Source organism: Panthera onca, chromosome B2 (assembly GCF_046562875.1).
Source record: "Panthera onca isolate mPanOnc1 chromosome B2, mPanOnc1 haplotype 2, whole genome shotgun sequence".
Taxonomy (NCBI): Eukaryota; Metazoa; Chordata; class Mammalia; order Carnivora; family Felidae; genus Panthera; species Panthera onca.
Window position 1 is genome coordinate 106,345,581 of NC_138343.1, and position 16,006 is coordinate 106,361,586.

Sequence of the window (16,006 nt, forward strand, 5' to 3'; positions counted from 1 at the left end):
AGCATCCTTTAATGCACGGGACAAAATCCTAGAACAAAAAAGTATCCACCCTTTAATGTCAATAGCACTGAGGTTGAGAATTTCATGATTAGAAAAACTGAAAAAGACTGAAGAGTAGGTTTCACAGATTTATAAATAAGGTTTTGAGAAGAAAGGCTTCACCAGAGTTGGTAGAAAGACTCTGGATAAGGTACTTGTAAAAAAGAAAAATGGTCAGAAGAGGTAAGAGGAGTGAATGGAGACCACAGACTAAGGTGTACGAATTTATGGAAAGGTTAAGATGAATGAAGAAAACAAATACCTGGAAAGACAGTCAAAAAACGTCTTGTTGAGCCTTGGCTGAGCCAGAGAATATTGGGTAAAGCCAGAGAACATATGGTGCATGCATGTATGTGTGGGATGGGGCTGTGAGACCGGTTCAGAAACTACCTTTTAGAGTAAAATGTTAATAAGTAAAAGAGCTAACATACAGGTTTTTCAGGCAAATAACCATATATTAATTAACAACAAGAAAGATACACTCATGCTTAAAGTTTCTAATTAAAGTTAATTCTAAAGACAGCAATTAAACACATCAATTTAATATAATTAGCCAAATGTAGAACCAAAATTTTAAATTCTAAAAATTATGAAATTTCTAAAGAGTCAACCTAATAAAGTGGTTATGTTTTCAAGTCATTTAAAAGTGAGCATTTTATTTCATGTTACCTGAAGACTCTGACTCTGTACATCATCTAGAGTTGGAAGATCAGCCAGATACTTTTCCAAGGTCTCAATTCTTCTCTGCTTTTCTTTATTTTGTTCGGATTCCTTCTGACATTTCTTTTTCAGGCTACTGATATATCTATCTCTGGTTTTAAGCTAAAGAAAAAAGATTATGGATCTTCAGAGGCTTTGTGCCATTAAAAAAATAACAACAGAACCAACAGTTCCAGGTTATAGTTTAGACTACCACCAACTCAGGTAAGATTCACCTTATTTCATCAACTCTAAGATTCACATTTTTAGAAACTGTCATATCACTGAAGTCAAGAAATTTTTTGAAATTTTTGTTTGCTTTTGCAACTGATGGCATCCTATGAACTGCAGTCAGCCAGGTAGCAGGGATGACATAGCTTTTATTGCCTGCACATATACAAACTTGGTTGAAGCTATTCATCTCTGTCATTTCGACACTGTGTATATGTTGCAACTATGGGCTGAGTTTGAATGATATTTAAAACACCTTAAAATATTACATTATAATTTGGCGTGGAAAAAAAAGTTACGATCTGGAAAGACAAAGAAATAGAGCCACAGGGTTTAATTTCAGAATTTTAAATTTGAATTTTAAAATCAATGAAGCAAATATTCGTCTCTGGAGGGATGACTTCAATTTCTTATTTCTAACAAAGCTATATCCAAACATTTCATGTGAAATAAGAAAGGAAGATACCCGGGGCCCCTGGGTGTCTCAGTCAGGTTAGCGACTTTGGCTCAGGTCAGTGTGGAGCCTGCTTGGGATTTCCTCTCTCTCCCTCTCTCTCTCTGCCCCTACCCCACCTTGCATGCATGATCTATCAAAATAAGTAAACTTAAAAAAAAAAAAAAAAAAAAAAAAAAAGAAGGAAGGAAGATACCTAAAAGTAATTAAAGCTGTTTTGTTACTGACTTGCAAAGAAATTGTTTATCACGTACTCAAGAAATGCAACCAAAACCAGGAGAACATACAAAAATCACCAGATACTTGGAAAGAGATATGGGCACTAGTGAGACCAGTCCATACCTCAAGCCAAGACTACTGTTAAGGTATTTATTAGGTCATAACTGAATTTGTAACATATTTTTTTTCTCAAAGTTACATATGATAAAAGCTTGCCATACCACTGATGTCATTTTAGGATTGACAGAACATGTTAATTGAACACCTATTATAGAACACTATATGGTACATGATTCCAGCATATCTTAATTTGTGAAGGGTGAACCTCAGATTTTTATGTACTAATTTTTTCACCTTTCCACCTGAAATATACGATCTTTAAATTTCATCGCACAAATTCAAAGTTCTTTCATATTTCAGATCAATTACAAATAACATGTGTACACAAACAGTTACCTAAAAAGTAAACTCCAGACTCTTCTTCACCTTAAATTACTAGTCTTCCAAAAGCTTACAGGTTTTTACATCCTTTTCCCATATTCACCAGGGAAGTAAGTGTCAATAATTAGTAGTATAATGGTTCACTTTCCAAAATTTTATTAAAGCTAACACTTGTGCACAATCTGGTTTCTTTCATGTCTTATCTAATTTCTTTTAAGTCCACTGTGTAACAACTTTTATTAAAACAAGTTCAATTGGAAAAACAAATCACCTCTCCTTTCATCTATTCATTCCATCAACAACTTTAAGATATATTTATTAACTTGGGTAAAGAGCAACATTGATAAAATAGTTAAGTTCTAATATTTACTGGGGCTTTCTCTGGATTAAAGGCAAGTGTGATGCTGTGATAATTTGTGATCTTTCAGAACTCACAGGTTGTTGTGACCATCTGAAAGACCACATAATGCCATTCCCTTTTTTCTCCCCTTTTCTCTTTTTTTTATTGGAGGATAATTATCATGCAGTGTTATTGTAGTTTCAGGTGTACAATAATTCAACAAATATATATATTCCTCAGTGCTCATCAAAGTAAGTGTACTCTTCACCCCCTTTATCTGTTTTACCCTCCACCCACCCAACACACACTCGGCCTCTCTGGTGCCACCAGTTTGTATTCTGTATTTAAGAGTCGGATGTTGGTTTCTCTCTTTTCCTCTTTGTTCATTTGTTTTGTTTCTTAAATTCCGTGTATGAGTGAAATCATATGGTATTTGTCTTTCTCTGACTGAGTTATTTCACTTAGCATGATCTTCCCTACATCCATCTGTGTTGTTGCAAACAGCAAGAACTCATTCTTTTTCATGGCTGAGTATTATTTGGTTGTGTATATATGCCACATCTTCTTTACCCATTCATTTAACAGTAAACACTTGGGTTGCTTTCATATCTTGGCTATTGTAAGTAATGCTGCAATAAACACAGGAGTACATGTATCTTTTTAAATTAGTGTTTTTGTTTTCTTTGGGTAAATACCCAGTACTGGGATTACTGGATCATATGGTAATTCTATATTTAATTTTTAAGGAACCTTCATACTGTTTTCCAGAGGCTACACAAATGTGCAGTGCACAAGGGTTCTTTTTTCTCTTCATCAACACTTGTTATTTCTTACATTTTTGATTTCAGCTATTCTGACAGGTGTAAGATGGTATCTCGTGGTACTGAATTTCTCTTACAAATGATATATCCAATAAGGAAGTTAATATCCAAAATATATAAAGAACTTATACAACTCAACACCAAAAAACCAAATAATATGATTAAAAAATAAGCAGAGGATGTGAACAGAAATTTTTCCAAAAAAGACATAAATTATTCCTTTTTTGAATATGAGGTCCAGAGATCTTAGTGACTTAAGTACAAGTCACTGAGACACAGGTGGGATTCAAATATAAACCTCTGACTGAAAAGCCAATGTTCTTTCAGTTCTTTCATACTCTGCATAACCCAATTCCCCCAAACTCTCTAGCAACCAGTTCTGCCTGTATTCCCCATCAACAAAGCCTATTCTTGCCTTAGCAAATGACCCTGTAAGTTACAGAAATAAAAATAACCAGCCTATTTTTATTAATGTCGCCCTAATTTATATTTAATTTTTTAAGTGTCTTAAATGTGACACAACGATGTCCTCAAAGAGAAGCCAATGGAATAGGTTAGTCATGCTATCTTCTCCTGTGCAAAGATGTCCTAGTTTGCTTTTTTTTCTTTGGCTGGACAACTGTCTTCTGTGCTGTTGTGTCAAGCTTGCTGCCCTTGATCACAAATGTCTGCCAATACTCTCCTACTGGATACTGTTTATGCTATTTGTTGACCACAAGCTGATTACACATAATCACTAAGTCTGGGTTGTTGTTGTTGTTGTTGTTGTTTTTTAAGCCCTGTTCACTGATGAGAAGCTCTTTTGTTTTGTTTTGTTTTGTTTTGTTTTGAACTTAAAAGTTTCATGTTGGTTACTAAAATGTGAGCTCCAGTAATTACCTCCAGGTAAATCAGCTATCACCAAGAAATTTTCCCTATTCAATTTATAAAAGGTTACTTTTTTTTGTTCAAGGAAATATTTAGTATTGAGATTATTTCTAGAAGACAATAAGGAGGGCCCTGTTTTCAGAAGAGGTTTACAAACAAATATATTTTTATTTTAAATACAGTTATTAGAACAAAATAGATTACTGAGGAAATGTTTTCCTCTAAATTTTCTTATAAATAAACCATTATTATTAGAACAAAGCATCAGCTGTAGAGTTAAACCGTCCTGAATTTTACTCCTTGCTTTTCAATAATTTCTACCTACATCCAACTGGACAAATTATTCAACTTGTCTCAGAGCTTCAATTTGCTCAGTTTTTAAAATGGGGATATAGTATATATCTGCCAGGATTTTTGTGAAGATTAGTTAATATTAAATGAAAAAATGCACTTAATGCACCTTCACATGCTATCTGGCATATACAAGAAAGAGCTTATCAGAAGGCAATTTCTGGGGTGCCTGCGTGGCTCAGTTGGTTAAGTATGTGACTTTGGCTCAGGTCATGATCTCACAGCTTGTGAGTTCGAGCCCCACATCGGGGTCTGTGCTGACAGCTCAGAGCCTGGCGCCTGCTTCGGATTCTGTGTCTCCATCTCTCTGTCCTTCCCCCAATTATGCTCTGTCTTTTTCTCAAAAATAAACAAACATTAGGGCACTTGTTGGCATGAGCACTGGGTGTTGTATGGAAACCAATCTGACAATAAATTATATTAAAAAAATTTTTTTTAAAGCAACTTCTATTTTTGTTATTTTTCACATTGAATGCTTTTCTGTCGTAGTATCAGTCTTGATCAGGATAACAGAGAGGAAATGCAGAAGGAAACAATGCAATCCAATCTCATGTGGGCCTCAAGTGCTGATCAGTTAATGTGTTACCCATGAGTCTATTTACTAGCTTCTGCACTCCCTTCAAAAACTCACATCATCTCCATGGCCTCTGACACAAACTCTAACACCAAGCCCCCTTCTGAATTTCTCTGGTATACATATTTCCATTCTCAACTGCCTCACTCCATATAGAGACTGTTCCTCTTTCCCAAAAGTAATTCTTCCATCTTGGTGTCTGTTATCAACCTTTTCCTATTTTTCTCAGGAGTTTGCTCTATCATACACTCACTCTGACATCTTTAATATCTAATTTATTCTTATCTCACTCTTATCTCTCTTCTCTTCTCTCTTGATAAAAATCACTTGAAAGCATTCATTCGTTCATTCATTCATTCAATATGCCAGGCACCATGGCTGGTGTTACATATGCTACAGTGACAGACTGATACATCCCTGCTTTCCTAGAGCTTACAGAGAAATATTAAAATACAATGATTACTCAAAATTGTGTTAAGTACTAGAAAAACAAAACAAAATGCTCTAAACATACAAAAAGAAGGGGTTACAGGAGAAAGATATTTAAGCTGAGACTTGACAAAATAAATGGGTGAGTAGTGGGAGAAGAGAGTCGAGTATTAACCAGGCAAAGAAGAAATTCTGTGTAAAGACTCTGATACCAGAACCCAAGCCTGACCTGTTGGAGCAACAGTAAGCACTGCACTGTGACACAGTGTACCAGAGGGAGACAGCTAGAGCCAAAGGTTATAGTTAGGCAGGGCCTTTCTGGTCAGGGGAAGAATTTGATTCTTACTTTAAAGACAATGAGATGGCATTACTGGGTTTTATCAAGTAAGTCAAATGACTAGGTCTTCATTTTAAAAAGTTCAGTCCTCCACACGATCAAGAATGGGCTGGGAGGCTGTGGAGCAACTGGAACTCTCATGCGTTGATAGAAGTGTTAAATGGTACCAGCACTGGGAGAACTCGGGTGGTCTTTCCTTTTCTTTCTACCTCACAGGTACATTTATTCACACCAGAAACAATACAGCACTTCTACAAATGTACAGCGATGTTTCACATTCCCATCTAACAGAGCTTGCTGAAATTTAAAGCCAGCTGACCAGGCTCCATCTGATGTGTACTCCACGTAAAGCTGATTAATGATGACCATAAGCAGATGCAGGACTTGAAGCTTTCAAAGCCGTACTTCTTTTATGAGCACTCCCGATTTTATAAATGACGAAGCCCATCAACCTCATTCCTACCTCCAAATCTCTTGCTAAACTTAGGTACAGCAGGCCTCTAAGTGGGGATCTAAGCATTTTTATAAGGCTTTGAAGCATCTCAGCACAGGATCACTGGCTCAGGATGCCCCAATCCATAAGGCCAACTCAGAAAGGTCACTAAGTGTGCAGAACTCAGGTAGTTTCTTGTAAGTTAAACCTCTATCGTATGAAATGTAGGATTCAGAAATTCCATTGTTAGGAATTTACCCGGGAGAAATGAAAATATTCATATAAAAAATGTCTGTTACAGGAATGTCTACAGCAGCCTTGTTGATAATTTCCTCAAAATGCAAACAATTCAAATATCCATTAACAAGAGAGTAGACACACCATGATATATCTATATAATACAATGCAACTCAGCAGTAGATAGGGACAAACTACCAATACATATACAACAATATGAATAAATATCAAAGGTATTAAGTGAAAGAAAACCAACACAAAAGAATACATACAGTATGACTCCATTTATATGAAGACCAAGAAGATTCAAAACTAATCTGTAGTGGTAACAGTGTTTCAGAAACAGGAAGGAAACTAGACTAGAAAGAAGCACAAAGGAATTTCTTGGGACTGAAATGTTTGCTTATTAAGTAAACTCTATGCCCAACATGGGGTTCAAACCCATGACCCTGAGATTAAGAGTTGCATATTCTACTGACTGAGCCAGCCAGGCACTCCTAGTGATTGAGAGGTTTTGATTTGACTATATATAAATTATGCTTCAATTTAAAGAAAATATAATAAATAAAATACACGGAATTGTAACAATAACAACAACAAAAAAAGTGACTGGAGACAGAGAGGAAAGCAGACAGGCAGGGAAAGATCGGATTCAGAGACACCAATGAAGAGGCCCTTAAAAAAGCTTTTGCCAAGAGATGATGACTTGGACCACTCTGGTAGTGTTAGATGGATTGTATATATATTTAGGAGACCGGCTTAATGTTGGTAAGGTTTCCAGCATGCATGAGTAACTGAATATGCAGTAACAGTAATGAACACTAAAGAAAATTTTGTTTTATATTATTTAGGAAGAAGAGGGCACTCAGAAGGCAAAATAAGAATTGTCTTTTGGACATGAACAGCTTGAAATATTTTTCAAGTAACAAAAGATGAGAAAAATCTAGATAAGACATAAAAATATATTTTAAAGTCTGTATCCACCAAATCATCGTAATTTGCACACAATCTTTCAATTAACAAATCTCAGGTGAGAAAATATTTTAATCCCTCCCAAATCTATAGAACCAATAAATATTTTTTTAGCTCCCTCCAGATTATGGTATTGCACAGAGCCCCCAAAATACAGAAAAGAAACAAGAAACAGGTACCTAAGTTATTTTCAAGTTAGCCAACATAAAATACATCATACAGCTAAGAGAAACCATGTACATTTTTGTCAGGTTTTGGAAGATCCAAAATTTAACTCACATGTATACATATACAAACACACAAAAATGTCAACTGAGTGCTCTATTAATAACTCCAAACATGCCTGCAGAAATCACGGTGACTGTTTCAAGATCACTTGAATGGAAGTTTCAATTAATAGAATAATAAGCTGGGCATATCAAGAGTCTAAAACCAGTTCTGCAACTAAGTAGCAAGCAGCTTAAGGATCTATGCTTCTTCAGTAAATTAGGGCTAGCAGGTGATCTACTTGATCTTTAATGACACTATAATGGAATGAAAGGAAATACAAAAATACTTTAATAAAGGTAGAAAGGTCAAATAAATATAAGGATATATCACATGCATAAAGATTTTGTTTTTTCACTACTTGTTCTGAATCAGGGGCTTCAGCTTAAATAACTTTAAGTCATGTTCTTATGAAAAAAGACCACCTTTATTTCATTTACCAGTCCTTCATACTCAACAAGACAAAGAAACAGGGACCCCAAAAAAGAGAAGAAAAAGTTATTTGTGTCACATCTCAGTGTAGGCAACAAACTTAAAAAAACGTTTCACTACTAGTTAGCAAGATGTAATATACTGCGGCATTTTTAATCCCTCAAGAAAATCTTTAGATTTTTGTAGACGGCACAGACGTTCTTAAAAGTTACTACAAAACTAATCATTTTAATCTAAGTGTACAACCTGGTATAACACCTAAAATATAGTAGATGACAAAGAATTATATGTTGAAGCAATGTTATTGACCTAATTCAACTTTATTAAAAATAGCTACCTTTTCCTCCAGTTTCTTCTTTTCTTCACTAAATTGGCTTATTCTTTGTTTGAGAAACTGGTTGAGCTGTAAAACCTCTTTTTCAGTAGATGCAAGCTTTTGCTCAAGTTCCTCTTGCTGGGAATGGGATACTGACTGATCACAAAATGGAGTTTGGAGTGAACTGTTCTCATACTGTGGCTATCAGGAAAGAAAAAAATAAAACAGGTTAAAGATTTACTTGTCCTGAAAAAATGAAAAGAAACTGGAAATAAGGTATTGTACAGAGAGTGTATATATAGGCTTCTGCAACAGACAGCCCTTGGCATGAATCCCAGCTCTCCCACTTCCTAGTTATGTGCCATGATTAAATCACATTACTTACTTACCAATGCCAAACCTGTCTTCTCATCTATAAATCAGAAATAATAAAGTCTACCTTGCAGTGTTTTTTTTTGAAGAACAGAGAGAAAATACGTAAAGTTCCTAACACATAAAGAAAAGCTTAATAAAGGCAAGGTTTTTGGTTAAAAAGTATAATTAGGACATAAATAATACATTAAACAGAAATGAAAGGTCTAGGGAGATAAAAACTAAAGAACTAATTCTTCACAGGTGAGCATTTCCAGCTAATATTAAACTCAGTAAGTAATTTTTGAGAGGGACAAAGAGAGTGCATGCGCACAAGCATGGGGTGGGGAGGGGGTGGGCAAAGAGAAAGGGAGAGAGAATCTCAAGTGGGTTCCATGCCCAGCGCAGAGCCTAACACAGGCTCAAGAACACGACTATGAGATCATGGCCTGAGCTGAAATCAAGAGTCAGACACTCAACCGACTGAGGCACCCAGGTGCCCCATCAATAAGTATTAATTTTTTCCTCTAACTAGAATGTAAGGTCCATGAAAGCAGGAATTATTGTCCATCTTAGTTGCCCTTATATCGGTATTTCCTAGAATAATCACTGACATAAAATAAGAGCTCAAAAAATAATTGCTGATTGAACAAATGCATTCTTGTTTCTATGAGCGAGGTTTTATAAGGAATTCAGGTTGGATCTTTCCCCTACCATGCAGCATTACAATCAGGAAAAGGCAGACAGAAAATACAAATATTTCCTCAAAAAATTAAAATGTTCTAAGTACTGTAAAAGATACCAATACAGTAATGTGAAAGTAAACAGACAATTTATTTTTCCACTTACTCAACACATATTTACTTAAGCACATATATTAAGAATTGTGTACTAGGGATTCAACAGTTAATAAAGCAAGGTCTCAGCAGTTTAATAAAGTATCACACAAAGAAAGACAATGAAAACTGTCTAAGTGCAAAGACAGTTGTACTGTAGTACCTATGGGAAGGTTTTACAGGAAGTGAACTTGAACTAGACCTTGAAGAACTCATACTTCACCAAAGGAGGAGTTATAATTCAAAAATTATATAAGTAGCATTTATCGTGTGCTGAGTATTTCAAAGATGACAGACTCTACCACTGTCCTTTAAAAACTCAAATTCTAATCAGAGGCATCAGAGAAACCCTCAGATGATTATATATATATAGGGCACCATACAATATGGTAGCCAAAGAAAAGTCGTTTTAAGTAAAAAGAATGGGGAGGTGGGAGGACAAATGAAGACAACATTGGGAGAATGAGGAAAAAGGCTTTACTGGGAAGTGGCTTTTGAGATACCCTTTGAAAATAAGGAGGATATGGAGGAAATGGAGAGGGAAAATAAGGAGGATATGGAGGAAATGGAGAAGGGAAGAGCTCAGATCATGCATGATCTCATGGTTCATCAGATGGAGCCCCACATTGGGCTGTGCTGACCATGCTGAGCCTGGCTGGGATTTTCTTTCCCTCTCTCTCTTCCCCTCTCCTGCGCGCTCTCTCTCGTTCTCTCTCTCAAAATAAATAAATACAACTTAAAAAAATAAATAAATGGAATATATACAGAGAATACCCATCGCTGTTTAAAGTATGGATTGTAAGAGGGAGGATGGATATAAGGGGAAATTTAAAAATCTACGTGGGACCATACTGTTGTATAATCACAAGATTCAGAGTTAAATCTTAACTCATAGGAAATGAGTTAAGACCATAAAACCACGGGTTATAAAACCAGTGATGGTTTTATAATAACAAAGTAACATGATTTAAGAAGATTGTGAACTCTGTTTTGTAAATCTCTGTATTCCCTGGCATTTAGCCCAGTAGGCAGACTCTCAATAACTTTGTTTATTTATTTATTAATGTTTATTTGTTCTTGAGAAAGAGTCAGAACGTGAGTGGGGGAGGGGCAGAACGAGAGAGGGACACAGAATCTGAAGCAGGCTCCAGACTCTGAGCTGTCAGCAGAGCCCGATGTGGGGCTCAAACTCACAGACCCGGAGATCATGACCTGAGCCGAAGTTGGATGCTCAACCGAATGAGCCACCCAGGTTTCCCAACTCTCAGTAACTTTTGATTGAAGGGAAAAGAAAAGAGTAAAGAGAACAAGAGAGTGCTACAACCACTGGAAGCAGTGGACAACAGGAATTAGAGGATACTGAGAATGGATGAATGGATATGAATATGTCACTTTCAGAAATTATTCTAACCTACTTAGCTGATAAAAAAGAGGAGTTAAACAAGAGCATGGAGAACAGAATGAAGAAAGTCTGGAAGTAGAATTGAGAGGATTTAGAGAAAATTATTTTTTAAGAAGTGTACAGACAGGAAATGTTAGAGAACTAAGGTTTGAGATTTTTAGTCAAGTAACAGGGAAGAAAGATCCTATTCTGAGCCAAGGTAAGAAGGTCATATAGAACAGCTCTAAGCAGATGTACTTAATTACAATTAGAGCTTATTAAGATTATCATTTGAACATACAAACAGAGAGGAAGTTAGAGAGATGGGTCTAAAATTCAGAAAGATGGGTGGGCCAGGATAGGAAACTAAAAAAAAAAAAAAATAACACAGACTTATAGTCTATAATCTGGCATGTAATGAGCTCAGAAATTTCCATTCCATCTGTTTTATTAACAAGTGAAAAAGCTGAACACACTGAAAAATCAACAATTATTCTTAGATATATCAGAAGTAAGGTCACAGGGTAAACTTCTGCCTCCTAAATTGGAGAGACAGATGAATATAGAAAGTCACACTTACTAGAACAAAATCCTCCTTGCAACCAATGCTGGAATAGGAAAACCAGAACTGAAGTTGATGAATTGCTGGAGGCTCAGAATGGACAATTCTGAGAGTCAAAAACTCCAAGGGAGATCTAGTCATAGGAGACACTCAACTTTTTTGAGTTTTACTGCCACGAGCTCTATCAGGTCCTCACAGTGATTAATTATCAGGGGAAAATCTCTTCATGTTTCTAGCAGGAAGAGGATAAAAGGAACCATTTGGAAATACACCAGAACACTACATTCTTCTTAACAAGACCTGTCTTCAGTAGAAACTATTAAACTAGAGACTACCCTACCTAGAAGGGAACTAACCTACCTAGAAGAGAAATATTCAATTCTAGTTGTCTCTAGCCATCCTATCTCACTTAAGGGTAGGAAAGAAAAAGACAGAAGCACTCATTAAGTTCAGAGTCCAAAATCACAGGCTCACAAAAAGACTAACACCTAACCAAAGGACTACATAATATTTCTTTCTCTACACCTTACCATTATATTATTATTTACCACATTTCCTTTTACCTAGTACATCTGATCTTTCAACAAAAAATTACAAGGCACACTAAAAGACAAAATCACAGCTGGACAGACTAAATAAGCAACAGAACCAGAGTCAGATATGATAGGAATGCTGGAATTATTAGACCAAAAAATTTTTAAGACTATGATCAATATAGGGCATTAATGCTAAGGCAGAAAACAGGCAAGAACATATGGTTAATGTAATAAGCACAGAGGTGGCTATCCTTAGAATGAAAAATAATTTTTAGAGATCAAAAATGCTATAACAGATATAAAGAAGGTCTTTGATGGGCTCATCAGTTGACTGAACACAGTTCAGGAAACAATCTTAGAGCTTGAGGATATGACAAGAAACTTCCAAAACTATAGAACAAAGAGAAAAAACACTGGAAAAAATAAAAGAGAATATCCAAGAACTGTGAAATAACTACAAAAGGTATATAACAATACAAGGAGAAGAAAGGAATGAAAACAGCATTTGAAACAAAAATGACTGAGAATTTCCCCAAACTGTCAACTACCACATCTCAGATTCAGGAAGCTCAGAGATCAAGCAGAATAAATTCCAAAAAACTACATCGAGGCATATTATACTTAGATTTCTGAAAATCAAAGATAAAAAAATATCTCGAAATAAACCAGAGGGAAAAACACCTTATCTCCAGACAGGCTAACATAACAGTTGTATCTGACTTCTCAGAAACTGTGCAAACAAGAAGAAAGTAGAGTGAAATACTTTGTGTTGAGAGAAAAAAACCCACCAACCTGTAATTCTATACTCTGAAATTATTCTTCAAAGGTGAAGAAGTAAAGGTTTTCTCAAACAAAGTTGAGGGAATTTGTTGCCAATGGACTTGGCTTGGAAGAAATGTTAAAAGGAAGTTCCTCAGAGAGAAGGAAAATGATATAGGTCAGAAACTCAAATCAAATCAAATCAAATCAAATCAAATCAAATAAAAGCTTTTATTTGTCTTAATCTAATAGATATGCTTATTCAACAATAATGGCAACAATGTGTTCACTTAGTGTGTGTGTATGCTTAAGTGAAATGAATGACAGCAATGATACAAGAAAAAGGAAGGAAGATTTAGTAGTACTTAATTATTACAAGGAATTTGCACCACTCCTGAAAGGTACAGTGTTATCTGCAAGCAGACTTGGGTTGGTTTAAGTGTATATTGCAAATTCTAGGGCAACCACTAAAAAAAGAAGTGTAATCTATATGCTAAGAAAGGAGAGAAAATAGAATTATATTAAATGCTCGAGTAAAAGCACAAAAGGCAGACAAAGTGTGGAAGACAAAAATAGGAACAAAGAACAAGAGCAAAAAAACAGTAACAAACATGGTTGGTTTTAACCCAACTGTATCAATAATCACTTTAAATGTAAATAGTATAAATACATCAACTGAAAGACAGAGACTGCCTCAATGGGTCCTAAAACAAGACCTGACTATATGCTCCCTACAAGAAACCCACACTAAAAATAATGACACACGCAGATTAAAAGCAAAGGGATGGAAAAAGATACGTCATGCTAACTTCTCATCAAAAGAAAGTAGAATAGCTATATTAATTTCAGAAAAAGCAGACTTTACAGCCAGGAAAGTTATCAGGAACCAAAATGAGCATTACATGAAAGGGTCAATACTCCAAGAAGCCTTAGCAATCCTTAATGTGTATATGCTTAACAACAGAGCAGCAACATATGTGCTGTAAAAACTGAGAGAACTACAGGAGAAACAAATGAATCTACTATAATAACTGGAGACTTTAACAACCCTCTATCAGAAATGAACAGACCCATCAAGTAGAAAATTACTAAGAACACAGTTGAACTAAACAGCATCAACAGTTGTCTGGATGTAATTGACATGTATAGACTACTTCAGATTACACATTCTTCTCAAGCTCATACAGAACATTTACCAAAATAGACCACATTTTGGGTGATAAAACATGTCTTAACAAATGTAAAAGAAGAAGGATCAAACAATATATGCTCTCAAACCATAATGTAATTAAACCAGAAATCAACAGAAAGGTAGCTATAAAAATCCCAAAATACTTGAAGATTAAATAGTACACTTCTAGATAACTTCTGGATCAAAGAAGAAATATCAAGAGAAATTTTAAAATATTCTGTACTAAAGGGAAATGAAAATACAGATTATCTAAAATTTGTGGGATGTAATTAAAGCAGTGCTTTGAGGGAAATTTATAACGTCACGTGCATATATTAGAAAACAAGAAAGGCTTAAAATCAATTTTCTAAGCTTCCACATTGGAAACTAGACACAGAAAAATGAATCAAATCCAAAGTATAGAAGAATAAAAATTAAAGCAGAAATCAATGAAACTGAAAACAGGAAATCAATATAGAAAATCAACAAAATCAAAACTCATTCTGGAAAAGATCTATAAAATCAATAACCTTCTAGTTCAGGCTAACTAAGAAAAAAGAAAGAAGACACAAATTTATTAATATCAGATTTTAAGGGCAAACATCACTACAGATCCCATGGACATTAAAAAATATAATAAAGGATTATTATGAACAACTTTATGCCAATAAATTTGATGACCTAGATGAAATAGACTAATTTCTTGAAAACCACAACCTGCCAAAACTCATACAAGAAATAAATAATCTGAAGAGGCCAATTAAAGAAATTAAATCAATAATTAATCACTTTCTAACACAGAAAGCACCAGGCCCAGATGGGTTTACTGGTGAATTCTACCAAGCATTTAAAAACGGAAGAAATCAGGGGCGCCTGGGTGGCTCAAGTCAGTTGGGTGTCCGACTTCGGCTCAGGTCATGATCTCGTGGTCCGTGAGTTCAAGCCCCATGTCGGGCTCTGTGCTGACAGCTCAGAGCCTGGAGCCTGTTTCAGATTCTGTGTCTCCCTCTCTCTCTGACCCTCCCCCATTCATGCTGTGTCTCTCTCTGTCTCAAAAATAAATAAACGTTAAAAATAAAAATTTTTTAAAAAAACATTAAAAAATAAAAAATAAAAATGGAAGAAATTATACTGACTTTCTACAATCTCTTCCAGACACAGAAGCAGAAGGAATACTTCTAACTCATTCTATGAGGCCACAATTACCCTAATACCAAATGAGACAAAGACATTACAAGAAAACTATAAGGGCATCTGCCTGGCTCACTTGGAAGAGTATGCGACTCTTGATCTCAGTGTCATGAGTTCAAGCCCCACGTTGGGTGTAGAGATTACTAAAAAAAAAAAAAAAAAAAAAAAAAAAATTGTTTTAATTTTTTAAAAAAGAAAGCTACAGACCAATATTTTACATAAATGGATCCTCAAAAAAATAGCAAACTGGATCTAACAATGTATAAAAAGAATTATTCACCATGACCAACTGAAATTTTTCCCAGCAATTTAGGCTGGTTCAACATTCAAAAATCAATTAATGTAATCCATCATATCAACAGTCTACAGAGGAAAAAACATTATGATCATATCAATTAAATGTAGAAAATAATTCTGACAAAATTCAACACTCATTCATGCTAAAAACTATAACCAAACTTGGAATAGAGGCAAACTTACTAAACTTGATAAAGAACATCTAGAAAAAAACTATAGCTAGCAGCAGTTAATGGTAAGAAACTTGAAGCTTCATCAGGAACAAGGCAAGGATGTTCCTCCCACCACTGATTTTCTACACTGTACTGGAAATCCTAGGGAATGCAATAAAACAAGAGAAGGAAATAAAATGTATGCCAGTTGGGCAGAAAAAAGAATTAAAACAGTTTTGTTCACAGATGATATAATCACTTATATAGAAAATCCAAGAAAACAGACCAAAAAACAAAAACAAAAACAAAAA

At 35.1% G+C, this 16,006-nt stretch overlaps 1 protein-coding gene and 1 long non-coding RNA gene across 4 annotated transcripts in view; one reads left to right on the top strand and one right to left on the bottom strand.

Moving 5' to 3' along the window:
* The window catches only part of LOC132667572 (uncharacterized), a 33,255-nt gene extending 26,997 nt beyond the window's left edge, over positions 1-6,258 (top strand). For both annotated transcript variants that reach the window (XR_009605236.3, XR_009605237.3), the window contains 2 exons: positions 862-963; positions 6,019-6,258. This is a non-coding gene — a long non-coding RNA (uncharacterized LOC132667572). The remainder of the gene's footprint in view (positions 1-861; positions 964-6,018) is intronic.
* CEP85L (centrosomal protein 85L) overlaps positions 1-16,006 on the bottom strand; it is a 164,592-nt gene that overhangs the window by 30,624 nt on the left and 117,962 nt on the right. Inside the window, exons 6-7 of one of the 2 annotated variants that reach the window (XM_060616510.3) lie at positions 8,481-8,660; positions 709-861 (exon numbers count right to left, since the gene is read on the bottom strand). In XM_060616510.3, the coding sequence (XP_060472493.1) occupies positions 709-861; positions 8,481-8,660 (333 nt within the window). The remainder of the gene's footprint in view (positions 1-708; positions 862-8,480; positions 8,661-16,006) is intronic. The other variant, XM_060616511.3, reaches the window with a different exon arrangement.